We start from the raw sequence: 11,539 nt of genomic DNA, 5'->3' as shown, positions 1-11,539 counted from the left end.
CAAAGCAAATTCATCAATATGCACATCTTCAGGTGTAGTTCCTCTATATCATGTAATCGAATCTTCATACACTATACTTACAGTTCCCACTATTTAGCCTCGTTAAAAACTAAACCAATTTGTCATCAATCGCCAAAAAGGGGGAGATTGTAAGTGCATCTAGTGCCCCTTAGTGGTTTTGAAGTATTGAAGACAAATGGGAAGGGACTAATCTATTTGTGAGTGTACACATGAGTTATAGTCCATGAAGATTTGGTTTAACCGATGAAAGATGACCCCTAAAATGTATTGCTTCAAGTGAAGAATTTTGAGCGTCCTTTGAAGAAACTGATGTGAAGAATTGGAAGCTTGAAGACTTTGTTTTTCGTAGTTTCTTTCTTCTTATTTTGAGTCATAGGAAACACTGAATTGTTAAAGGGAGTTTAGGTAATACATTGACGTATTTCCAAAGTGATGTTCAATACCTACAACTACCTATTTCTTCAAGTTGAAGACTTTGGAAATCTCCTGCGGTGCACTCGAGTTCATCTACGACAAAGACGAAGTCTTCTGGTCATTAACGAAATTGGTCTACCTGAGGAGTTACGATTTCGCTAGTGCGATCTGCCTACCGTGAGGAAATTGAGAGCCCCAACGAATTTGAGAGTTCAAATTTCCAACTATTGTTGTGCGAGTGCCTGTTGTCGAGTGGATCCTTATCCTGACAACGGTCTTGTCCGAAGGGGGCATTTATGACAATTCATGTCAGGTTACCCCTGGCTATAAATAGCCGCCCCCACAACCATTTGTTGGTTGGCTGCTCCAAGAGAGAGATTTACACTCGTCGTTTGAGAGCAGCCCATCCTCTAATGACTGTGTGAAAACCCAAGTGAGGAAAAACCCAACCAGAGTCAAAGTGATTGAACATCACTAAAAAGATTGATCTGTGTGATCTGACGCATGTTACCTTTGAAGACTGTCATTCTTCCAGATGGTTAGGCGTCATGTTTTGAGCATCCAAGAGTCACTGGGGATTGCCGGTGAACAAGTCTGTGAAGGTTTTGGAAGATGACCTTGAAGACTTACCATGAATGATTGAGCGAGGTCTACAGTGACCTTAGCTCAAGGAGAATGCGGTGAAGACTAAGTGTCTTCTGGGTTAAATCTCAAGCCGCTCCAACCAGACGTTCAGTTGATGCAGCAACTGGAACTGGTCTACCAAATCATCGTGTCATCATAGAGCCAACCTGGTTTCAAATCCTCAACCCTTTTCTTTCAGTATTTCCGCTGGTGAAGAATTTGTGATCTACATTCTGAAGAATTTGACCGAAGACTTTCATCTTAATGCCCTTCATTTCTCCAGTTCATCTCATGTATGCCTGAATGCCTATATGATTGCATGTTTTTCACCTGCATCTATCTTGTATGCATGTTGATTTAGTTTGCCTCTATTTATATCTCTTCACACTTGTGTTCGTCAAATTCATCAGAGTTTGACGAATTTCTAAAAATCCCCCATTCACCCCCAGGAGATGACTTGCGCTTTCAAACCTTCGTACCATGAAAAATCGTATTGAATCTCCAGGGTTTTTGACCTCCGTAGATATGTACCTTTTGTAAAATCAAAAACATGTAGAAAATAACAAGTGACATTCGGCACTAGATTAAAAGGTTAGTCTAAAAAATAATATTAAATGCTATAAAAAGTATACAAAAGTGATATTACAATAGCATGAAACAATAAAAAATTATAGATACATTTGAGACGTATCAGCATCCCCAATCTTATTCACTTCTCGTCCTCGAGTATGTAGATGATAAACAAAGATATTTTTTGATGTGCAATGCTACCTAGCATAAGCTTTATCAAATGGTTTAGTGTGTTTGTGAACTCACAATAAAAGTAATTCAAGGCGATAATGTGTAATTGATAACAAGCAAGTAACATCAAAATGTGCAAACAAAATTACTCTTGCTTTTCACTAATCACATCCAAACATCTTATAATAACACAACCTAGAGCATCATTTAAGTAACTAAATCCATGATGTGACCTTTTTAACTACTCGGCACTTTTCTTAATTTCCGAGCCACAAGCCTTGATCCTCACACTTAGATGGCAAATAGAATGACGATGGAGGTTATATAAGAAGAAGAAAACTAAGAAAGTCTCACACCAATGCAGCTGGTTGTTAGACAATGGAGAGACCTTACAATACATATTATTGCGAGGAGTAGGGATTGCCAATGAGGAACAAGTAAAGCCGACTCCTTCATTTGAAACATTTCTCTCACAACCCGAAAGATCGTCGTCTCTGGCTCAGAAGAAAATGTGTCGAAACACAAAGAGATTTATCTCAACTCTAAATAGGGTAGGTTTTGGTTAAGCATCACAACAGACATAAGTCTCAAAATACTTATACCCCTCTTAATAGTGTGGTGGTCCTATGACTCAAAGAAGAAAAACTAAAGGAGTGGCTTCCCTCAACTAGACTAGTGTGTTCTCGAAATACTTATACCTCGTTGGTGATAGTGGTGGAGGGCTCTTTTACATCTTCATTCTATTCACCCCTCCTCTACTGAACTACCTCCCCTAGCCTCCAGATTTCTCCATTGTCAACACGTCCTATCTCACATCTGGCGTCCACTATCAATAAGATAGGCAAGGGACTCACCCCTTTGTCCCCTGATAGTCATAGGTAGCTACCACATCCTTCATGGCTAGTATTGGGTGTCCCTCATACTAGGGGAGCCGACGAGCTCTATTAGTGGTCATCTTTGGCGTTGTCCTCATCGTGGTTCTCCTTAGCGTCGATATTGTCTCTGCCATGGCCAGGGGTGCCCACATAAATAATCCCTCCTTGGTTTCTATCAGATCGGATCTCCCTTCCCTCTCCTCATCTTTCCATGGAAGACGTGGTCATGGACCTGTCTGGCCTCCTGTTCTGCTTATTCTTTCATTTTGAGTCCCAATAAAAGCCCGATTTCTCCTCCTGTCCTCTAGGGGTCATATCCATAATCCTTCCCTCTATGTTGAGTTTCATTTTTGGGTGCTTTATCCTCTTCTCCCCGTTGTTCGAAACGGGTAGGTTCTGAGGTGATGCATGTTGTCATCCCCCTCTTATGCGGGGTCTCTTTTCTCCTTTGGTGGTATTTCTCACCAATTTTATGCATCAAAGGAAAGCCTTCCTCAAATAATGTTGAGCTTGGTTGGCTCTTGCTCTTCCTTTTTAACCTCCAGTCCGGAGGTCCGCTAGGTGTCTGGGGGTTCAACAACCATCAAATTTTGGTAGAGGCATTGCTCAACCAACGATTGGAGTTGTCAGCCCGGCCAAGGGCGTTCTTTTAATGCCGAAGCATGTGCACCAACATCATCCGTCACTTCTTTAGTCTCAACCTCTAGATCCGATGTTGTGAGATCAACTGGAGGTCCTTTCCCTAATGTTCCTCTTCACTTGCTAGTGGCAGCCGGTGTGCGAGCTCGGCCATGGCGACTCCTCCTTGGCGGCACTGAAGCGACATTTGGCGAGCGTGTGCTACCTCGTGTGTGGCATAGCATCCCCAGAAGACGTTATTCTTCGCATGATGTTTTTCTTGAGGACAACTTACCAGGTCATGCCCCAGGGTGATATCTCCTTTCTATTTCTCATTTTTGTATGCCCTGCTATATTCCCAATGTGTGTAATCTTTTGTGGGCCATGTTTGGACCACTACTTAGTAATGAAAGCATAATTTGCCCATTTTTGGTGACAGTAGGTAGGGGTGGGGCCATATTGGTCAGATTTGGCTCATGAGTTCATCATAGATTTTGAGAGGGGGGGGGGGGGTTCATACCTCATGGTGGACCAAACCCTCTCAACACTCCACTATAGTGCTCTGTTGAGTGAATGCCTGTTGAGAAGCTTAGGTCATACATTTCCAGCTAATTAGAATACAACCATGAAGGTGGGGTTCGAATGCCATACAACTATTTATTCTGGTAAGTAGGATTGGAATGTAGTCCCTTTTTATTGGATTCGCCGCTCCGTTAAGTTAAATTCAAAGTAGGTGTGGACTCCTTCATTTGGGTTCTACTCTCCAATGGATTTATTTCATATTTGGCCTTCCTCTGACTATGTTTTTAAACTTGTCTCATCTTTAACTTGTTGGCCATGGCTTGTTGATTGACCTTTTGTTGAATTGGCTTAACTTTCATAATTCACTATGTTAGATGCCACCCTAGACTCTCGAGTAGAACTAATTATTCTCATGACACAATATTCAATTGTAGATGTTACTTTGAAAGAGAAGGACAAGACCAAGTTGTTGCTATTTGAACATAAATACAATATGGCAAACTGACCTGATTGTCAAACCTGGTTCTATTCTACTTAGCAGTGCAGGCATTAAGTTCAGTACGCTAGTATGTTTTGGAGGTTTGTCCCTATTATGACATGGCTATGCGTGCCATTTCTCAGTGTCTTTTGAATTGCATGAACTAAAAAGCATAGGAAAGAAAATAACAATGATTGAATGATGTAATGGTTTCCTACAGAGTTTGAACATTTACAAAGGGCGTTTTTGGATGACTTGGTAAAACAAATACATGCATCTTGAAGGAATAAGAGCATCTATAACTGGACTGTGAAAATTTAACCCTTTATACGTCTGCACACATGTCCAGACGTGTCCGATTCAAGCCTCATTTGCCCATGCATACAACCATTCCCTCGCGATTGGTAGGGATAGATAAAGAAAAATAAAAATAAAGTGATACTGGATGAGTCAAATCCTATAAGACGAATGCCCGGAACACCCGGCCGCCTCCATATATGAGCTAGATATACGAGGATTGACGGACACACATTTGAGCTAGATATACGAGGATTGACGGACACATATATGAGGAGTCCAGTCGGATGCCTTTTTTCTTTTTTTCTTCTATTTGGACCGTCCATGCGGACATACAGGGGCAAAGTGGGGATCCGATTGCAAATGCTCTAGAGAGAGATAATACATGAAAAATGGATGGGAAAATGAGGTTTCGTCCGTTTTGTTCTCGGCACGTGAATTGTGCTGTGTAATTTGGCGTATGAATTGGAATCTTCCAAAGTCAGAACACGCTAGTCTAGTTAAGGGAAGCCGCTTCTTCAGTTTTTCTACTGTCAGCGTGAAGAGAGGTGGTGTGGTGGTGGGGGGCGGCGGATAGATCTTGACCGACGCCACACGGCCGGACGCCGACAAACACCCTACAAATCAGGACACCACCACCTCCCTGCCGGAGTCGTCGGAGCTTCGCAGGGCAGGGCACCTCCCCGTTCTCACTCCACCATCACCACCCCCAGATCCCCTCTTCCTCGCTGCCGACACCCACCCACCAACGAACCAGCCACAGCGCCCCCGCGCGTCCGCGGCGGCGGTCACACCACAAGCCGCCGCCATGTCGCCGCCCTCCACCGCCCCGCCGCCGCCCTCCGCCCCGGCGGCCACCAAGCCGCGCCCGCGCCACCCCCTGGGGCTGGACTCCCTCGCCTCCACCAGCCGGCCCCTCTTCGCCGCGGCCCGCCGGTCCCCGGTCGCCACGCTCGCCTGCGCCATCGCCCTCCTCGCGCTCATCATGTACGGCGAGGACGCGCGCACCATCGCCGAGCTCTCCATCGACGACTACCTCTACCCGGACGCCGACATCTACAACGTCTCCGGCCTTCCCCCCATCGAGCTGCCCCCGCCCACCTGCGACCTCGCCCACGGCCGCTGGGTCTTCGACAACGAGTCCCTCCCCCTCTACCGGGAGAAAGAGTGCAACTTCCTCACCAAGCAGCTCACCTGCCTCGCCAACGGCCGCAACGACGATTTGTGGCAGTACTGGCAATGGCAGCCCAACAACTGCTCCCTCCCCACGTATGCTCGACTCTCGATCGCTTCGTTTCATTTTCCCTCTTGGTCAGATCTGCAACAAACACCTCCTTAGATATTTCATGGCTGATCAATTAGATGGTTTGGTTGGTGAATCGTGGATGGATTCGATCAGGTTCGACGCCAGGAGGTTCATGGAGAGGATGAGGGGGAAGCGGCTCATGTTCGTGGGGGACTCGCTCAACAGGAACCAGTTTTACTCGCTGGTGTGCATGGTGCAGTCCATCTTGAGCAAGGGGAGGAAGAAGGTGGTCAAACGGGGATCAAACACCATCTTCCACGCCAAGGAGTACCGCGCCACGCTCGAGTTCTACTGGGCGCCATTCCTTGTCGAGTCCAACTCTGACGACCCCAATATCCACAGCATCGAGCACCGGATCATACGGCCCGAGAGGATCGAGGGACACGCCCAGTATTGGAGGGGTGTGGACTACCTCATCTTCGACACCTACATCTGGTGGATGAACACCGCCGACATCAAAGTTCGGTCAGTCAGTCCGCCGACCATCTCTGTAAACATTTTAACCACACTATTGTATCTGCTTGAACTGCATGCTAAAGGTAGCTCTTCTGTTTGAATTTCTGCAGGAGGCCAGATTCAAGGTCTTGGTCGGAGCACGACGAGGTGCCGAGGATCGAGGCATATGGCCGGGTGCTCAAAACGTGGTCGGACTGGCTGAATGAGAATGTCGATCCGGCGCGGACATCCGTCTTCTTCATGACAATTTCTCCTATTCACATCAGGTGATTAAAAGTTGCATTTGTGATGATTTTTTCCTGCCATATGAGTAATGGTGGTTCATTAAGGTCCCCGATAACTTGTTTAGGTCCTAGAGCAATTTTACGACAATGCAACAATCTTCATTGCTTTGGACTACTGTCTGTGCAATAGGACACCAAACCTAAGCTTAATAATTAAAAATGTTCGTTAAGTCCCAGTCGCGTTCTAGAGAAGCAAGCTACCCTCTTTCTAGTGTGAAGGTCACAATGTCATTGTCCATCACAAGATGTGGTCAAATGGAGCTCATCTGTTAGGTTTGCTCATGACCCACTAGGAACAAAACTGGCCTAATTTCTGGCTCTTATAGTGAGCATGGCAACTGGCAAGTCAATTTCACACTGGACCTTTGAAACCTCCGTACGGTGTTATACGCTTGGTATCGGCACTTAATATTTACAAGAATTTCCAAACCTTAGTAATGAACCAGATGGATTTGAAAGCTCAGTTTGAAATGTCTTGATGTACCTCTGGAGATTCACATGCTAACTGAAACCATTTAATAAAGGGAAAGAAACGCCCATAGTATGCCTTTAAAGATCTCTACAAATTTCTTTGTGGGCCCGGCTACCAAATAGAAGATTGAAAAGCATCATTTGGTACAACAACAAAAGGCGGACTGTTTCACATGGGTGTGTGGTACAGGGTGTGATGGAAGTGGGTGGCACCTTGTGCACCACAACAAAGCAATATGCATTACTAGGTTTTGACTAGTGAATACCCTCCAGAAAAGAAAAAAGGAGTTCCCTACTGTATCTGGATTGTCATCTCATTGTTTATTGATGTCTACACATGTAAGGTAAGGTGTGGTGTATGTCAAGCATGGATGAACTCACGTTGCAGCATTTTAGCTCTTGAAACAGCATTACACACAGTAACATGAGGCAATCATATCTCTCCTCGGTAACCTCCACCACCGTAGTAATCTCTTCTGGAACCAGCCATCACCGCAGCTTAGGACAGTCAGCAATACGGTGCCCAAGGCCACCACATGACGCACATCCCTTTACACCACTCGCCTTTGCGATAGCCTCAGCATCCTCCAGTGGGTCAACTAGCTCAGCGAGCACTGGTGGTATTCTTTGCTTCGCTTCCTTGAGCAGATGCTTCAGGTCAAGAAGCGTAGTCTCTGTCTGGTTCTTGTTGATGAATGTAGTTGCTATTCCAGTTTTCCCATATCGGCCAGTTCGACCAATCCTGTGGACATAGTTCTCTATCTCGGCAGGCATATCGTAGTTAATCACATGCTGGATATCAGGGAAATCAAGACCCTTTGAGGCAACATCAGTAGCTACCAAAACATCCTTCTTTCCATTCTTGAAGAACTCAATCGCACTCTGTCTTTCCTCCTGATCTTTTCCTCCATGGATTGCAACTGTTTCAACACCCTTTAGAAGAAGATACTCATGGATGTAGCCAACATCAGCTTTGTTTTCACAAAATATAATAGCTGGGGGTGGAGTCTTTTGAAGGCACTCAAGGAGGTATATAATTCTGGCATCTTCCTTGACATACTCAACTTCTTGAATGACATCAAGATTTGCTGCTCCAGCTCTTCCAACATTGACAACAACTGGCTTCACGAGGGCGCTCATTGCAAAGTTCTGAATCTTCTTCGGCATAGTGGCAGAAAAAAGAAGGGTTTGCCTTGGTGCCTTGAAATTATCTTTTACCTTGAAATGGTTAAGAATCTCCCGAATGTCATCCTCAAACTCAAGATCAACAAGCCTATCAGCTTCATCTAATGTTACATACCTGTGCAAATCAAGAAAGCGCTATTAAGAAATTTGAAAACTGCATGCACTGCTTTTTAAAGGCACTGACAGGTTCTACTTGCATTTAAAAGAAGTGGTTATCTCCTACGTAATTGGGGGGGGGGGGGGGGGTATGTGATATATCTCTTGGTACTGCAGCAGTGGGTCAACATCTAGGATCAGAATGGTTCTACCAAGCCAATCTATATATTTTCCTACAGAGTTTGATTACTTACCAGTGATGGGGATTAGTTGTTTAATATATAACTTAGGCAAGTTTACATCTAAATTGCTGTCTATATAACAATGCCTATTGTAATCATTGGCATTAACTAAGAAGGACACTGAAATTGTCGTTATCTCATTTAAAATCTTTGTACCCAGTCTATGATAGCAATTTTTCATTTAGACTGATCTCGGATCTTGCTGGTGTTCGATAGGAGGGCCTGCAATATAACAATGCCTATTGTAAACTTTGGCATTAACCAAGAGGAAAAACAAAGTCTTAATCTAATCTGAATTATTTTCTACCCAGGCTATGGTCTCATATTCCTCCTACATCCCTCCCCATCAGCCGTATCTTCTGAAAGTCACCCCTACCTGACATATAAGTGTACATCCCATTCATTCGATAATTATAGACACGCCAACCGCGCTCTTAAGTTTTACCCATTAGAAATACACTCACTGGCCCACCCACACTAATGTATCCCGCGTTTTTCGTGAAGATCAGAAAAAGACAGTAAGTGTATTTTCTTGAGCTTATTAGAAAACAGGGTTCTTTAGAAGCATATCCTGATGTTGCTTTCATATTACTCCATCCGTCTTGACACAAGGCTATGGTCAAGATATGAAAACACCACATTGATCAGAATATCCGATACATACCTGCAATTGTCAAGGTTCATCTTCTTTTTGGCGAGAAGATCCTTGAGCCGTCCAGGCGTGGCGACCACAATATGCACACCCTTCCTCACCACGTCGAGCTGCGTCCTCATGTCTACACCCCCAATGCAGAGCAAGGGTCGTATTTCTGGGAACCCAGCCTGCTTGAGGGGAGCGAGGAACATATCGATAACATCATATGTCTGCTTGGCCAGCTCCCGTGATGGGCAGATGATCATCCCGAAGGGCCCCTCCCCAGGCACAATTGGCATCAGCATCTCCTCCTGCAGCGCCACCATGATGAGCGGCAGCACGAACACCAGCGTCTTCCCAGAGCCGGTGAAGGCGATGCCGATCATGTCGCGCCCGGAGAGCGCGACGGGGAGCCCCTGCACTTGGATGGGCGTGGGCTGCACGATGCCCTTCTCCCGGAGCATGCGGGAGATGGGCTCGGGGAACCGGAGGTCGCAGAAGTCACGGGCGGGCGGCGGGACCTCCTCGCCCTCGACGAGGATGTGCCACTTGCTGCGGAGCTCGTCGGCCTTCTCGCGCGGCATGCGGCGGAGACGCAGCGGCGGCTTCCAGCCGGTGCGGAGCGGCTCGGTGTAGGTGATGTCCTTGGCGATCTCCCCCACGGGCTTGAGGGTTGTGCGGTAGGAGACCTCCTCGGCAATCTTCTGCTCCTCCTGTATCAACCGCTCGGTGGGGGTGATCTCCGGGGCGGTGCGCTTGCGCAGTGTGCACGTGACGAGGAGGCTGGGCTTGGCGGCGGGGGCGGAGTTGTTGGTCGGTGGGGGCGGAGGCGGTGGGAGGGAGGGGACGGCGGGCTTGGGGAGGCGCTGGTGGCGGAAGCGATCAGCCTCCATGGCCCTGTGCTTGGCGACGGGGACGTACTCCTCGTAGTTGTCCTCGTCATCGGAGTTGGCAGCGGCGGCGGCAGCCATTGCTGGGGTTTAGAGGCAGGTGGGGGTTTTCGTGGGGGACGGGAGGGAGAGGTGGGTAGGTAAATCGATTAGATCCGGTCCGACCCTGGGAAGGAGACGGTTTCAGTTACCGACTCGGCTTGGAATTGAGTCGGTTGCTGTCCCCCAAGAGATTAAGCGCGGCCCACCACCAGACCCAACAGTGTCATGTTTTTTTTGTTAATATTTTTATTTTTCGTTTGTGCTAACCATTATCAGGTTTTGAATCATAGATAGATAGATCAGCATGATGATGGCACACACATTTCCTTATGCATCTCTCACTAACAAAAATTTCTCTTGTGATGCTCAGCCCAGATAAATGGGGAAACCCCCACGGGATCAAATGCGCCAAGGAGACGCTCCCGGTGCTCAACTACACGGAGCCCCTGGACCTGAACCACGACATGCGGTTGTACGACATGGTGGCGAGCACGGCCAGGTCCATGAAGAAAGTGCCGGTCACGCTCATCGACATCACCAGGATGTCGGACTACCGGAAGGACGCCCACACGTCCGTCTACTCCGTCCGGCGGGGCTACCTGCTCACCCCGAAGCAGAAGAACGACCCTCAGAACTTTGCCGACTGCATCCACTGGTGCCTTCCCGGCGTGCCCGACGTCTGGAACACGGTGCTCTACACGAGGATCTTCTCCAAATCGCCCCCTTCTTTGCCGCCGGCTCTCACCCTCCCGCCTCCCCAGTGAGAGAGACGCGGAGCCCCTCCATAGCAAGTGTCTTCTTGTTCAATCTTTTCTTTCTTTGGTGGTAGTCCGGGTAAAGGCTAGTAGAGGAGAAGAATGTGGTGGGCTGTTTACTGATGGCATGTAAAATCGTTCAATTGAACTGTAAATTAGTTTTGACCTAACCAGTTGAGCAGGCTTCGTTATACTAGTAAACAGCTGCACTTGTGTTGGATCCATATAAGAGGCGTCAAACAACAAACTGTGTCGTATACAAAGAAAGATTGTGACTGCTGATGCAAGGGGTGTCCATTTTCTTTTTCTTTTTTGCCCTTTCTCTCTGTTTCTGTATACCGGAGTAGAATGTCTGAATGTGTAACTTCCGTGAAGAATTCGTGTTTGCAAAGCGAATGTAGTGTGGCATTCATTACGGAACTGTTTACTGCAAGCAGAACTGAGATATTGTCTGTCGTTTCTCTTGTGATTTTACTGCTGGCGGCATGCTCAAGGTCAACATCATGCCAGTGATACACATGATACACAAAAGGTACTGTTTTCATCAGTGGCCACAAGAAAATGATGTTATTACGTTTTACTTTTACT

General features: G+C 46.7%; 1 protein-coding gene and 1 pseudogene across 1 annotated transcript; one reads left to right on the top strand and one right to left on the bottom strand.

The window, feature by feature from the left end:
• Window positions 1–5,128: 5,128 nt before the first annotated feature.
• Window positions 5,129–11,233, top strand: LOC123103218 (protein trichome birefringence-like 28). The gene is made up of 4 exons (XM_044524731.1): window positions 5,129–5,859; window positions 5,990–6,361; window positions 6,463–6,618; window positions 10,567–11,233. The coding sequence occupies exons 1-4, from the start codon at window positions 5,399–5,401 to the stop codon at window positions 10,958–10,960; spliced, it is 1,383 nt and encodes a 460-aa protein (XP_044380666.1). The 5' UTR covers window positions 5,129–5,398; the 3' UTR covers window positions 10,961–11,233.
• Window positions 7,139–10,281, bottom strand: LOC123103217 (DEAD-box ATP-dependent RNA helicase 35A-like; annotated as a pseudogene).
• Window positions 11,234–11,539: the final 306 nt, after the last annotated feature.

The sequence above is a fragment of the Triticum aestivum genome, chromosome 5A (genome assembly GCF_018294505.1).
Source record: "Triticum aestivum cultivar Chinese Spring chromosome 5A, IWGSC CS RefSeq v2.1, whole genome shotgun sequence".
Taxonomy (NCBI): Eukaryota; Viridiplantae; Streptophyta; class Magnoliopsida; order Poales; family Poaceae; genus Triticum; species Triticum aestivum.
This window is presented reverse-complemented; position numbering and strand designations above follow the sequence as displayed.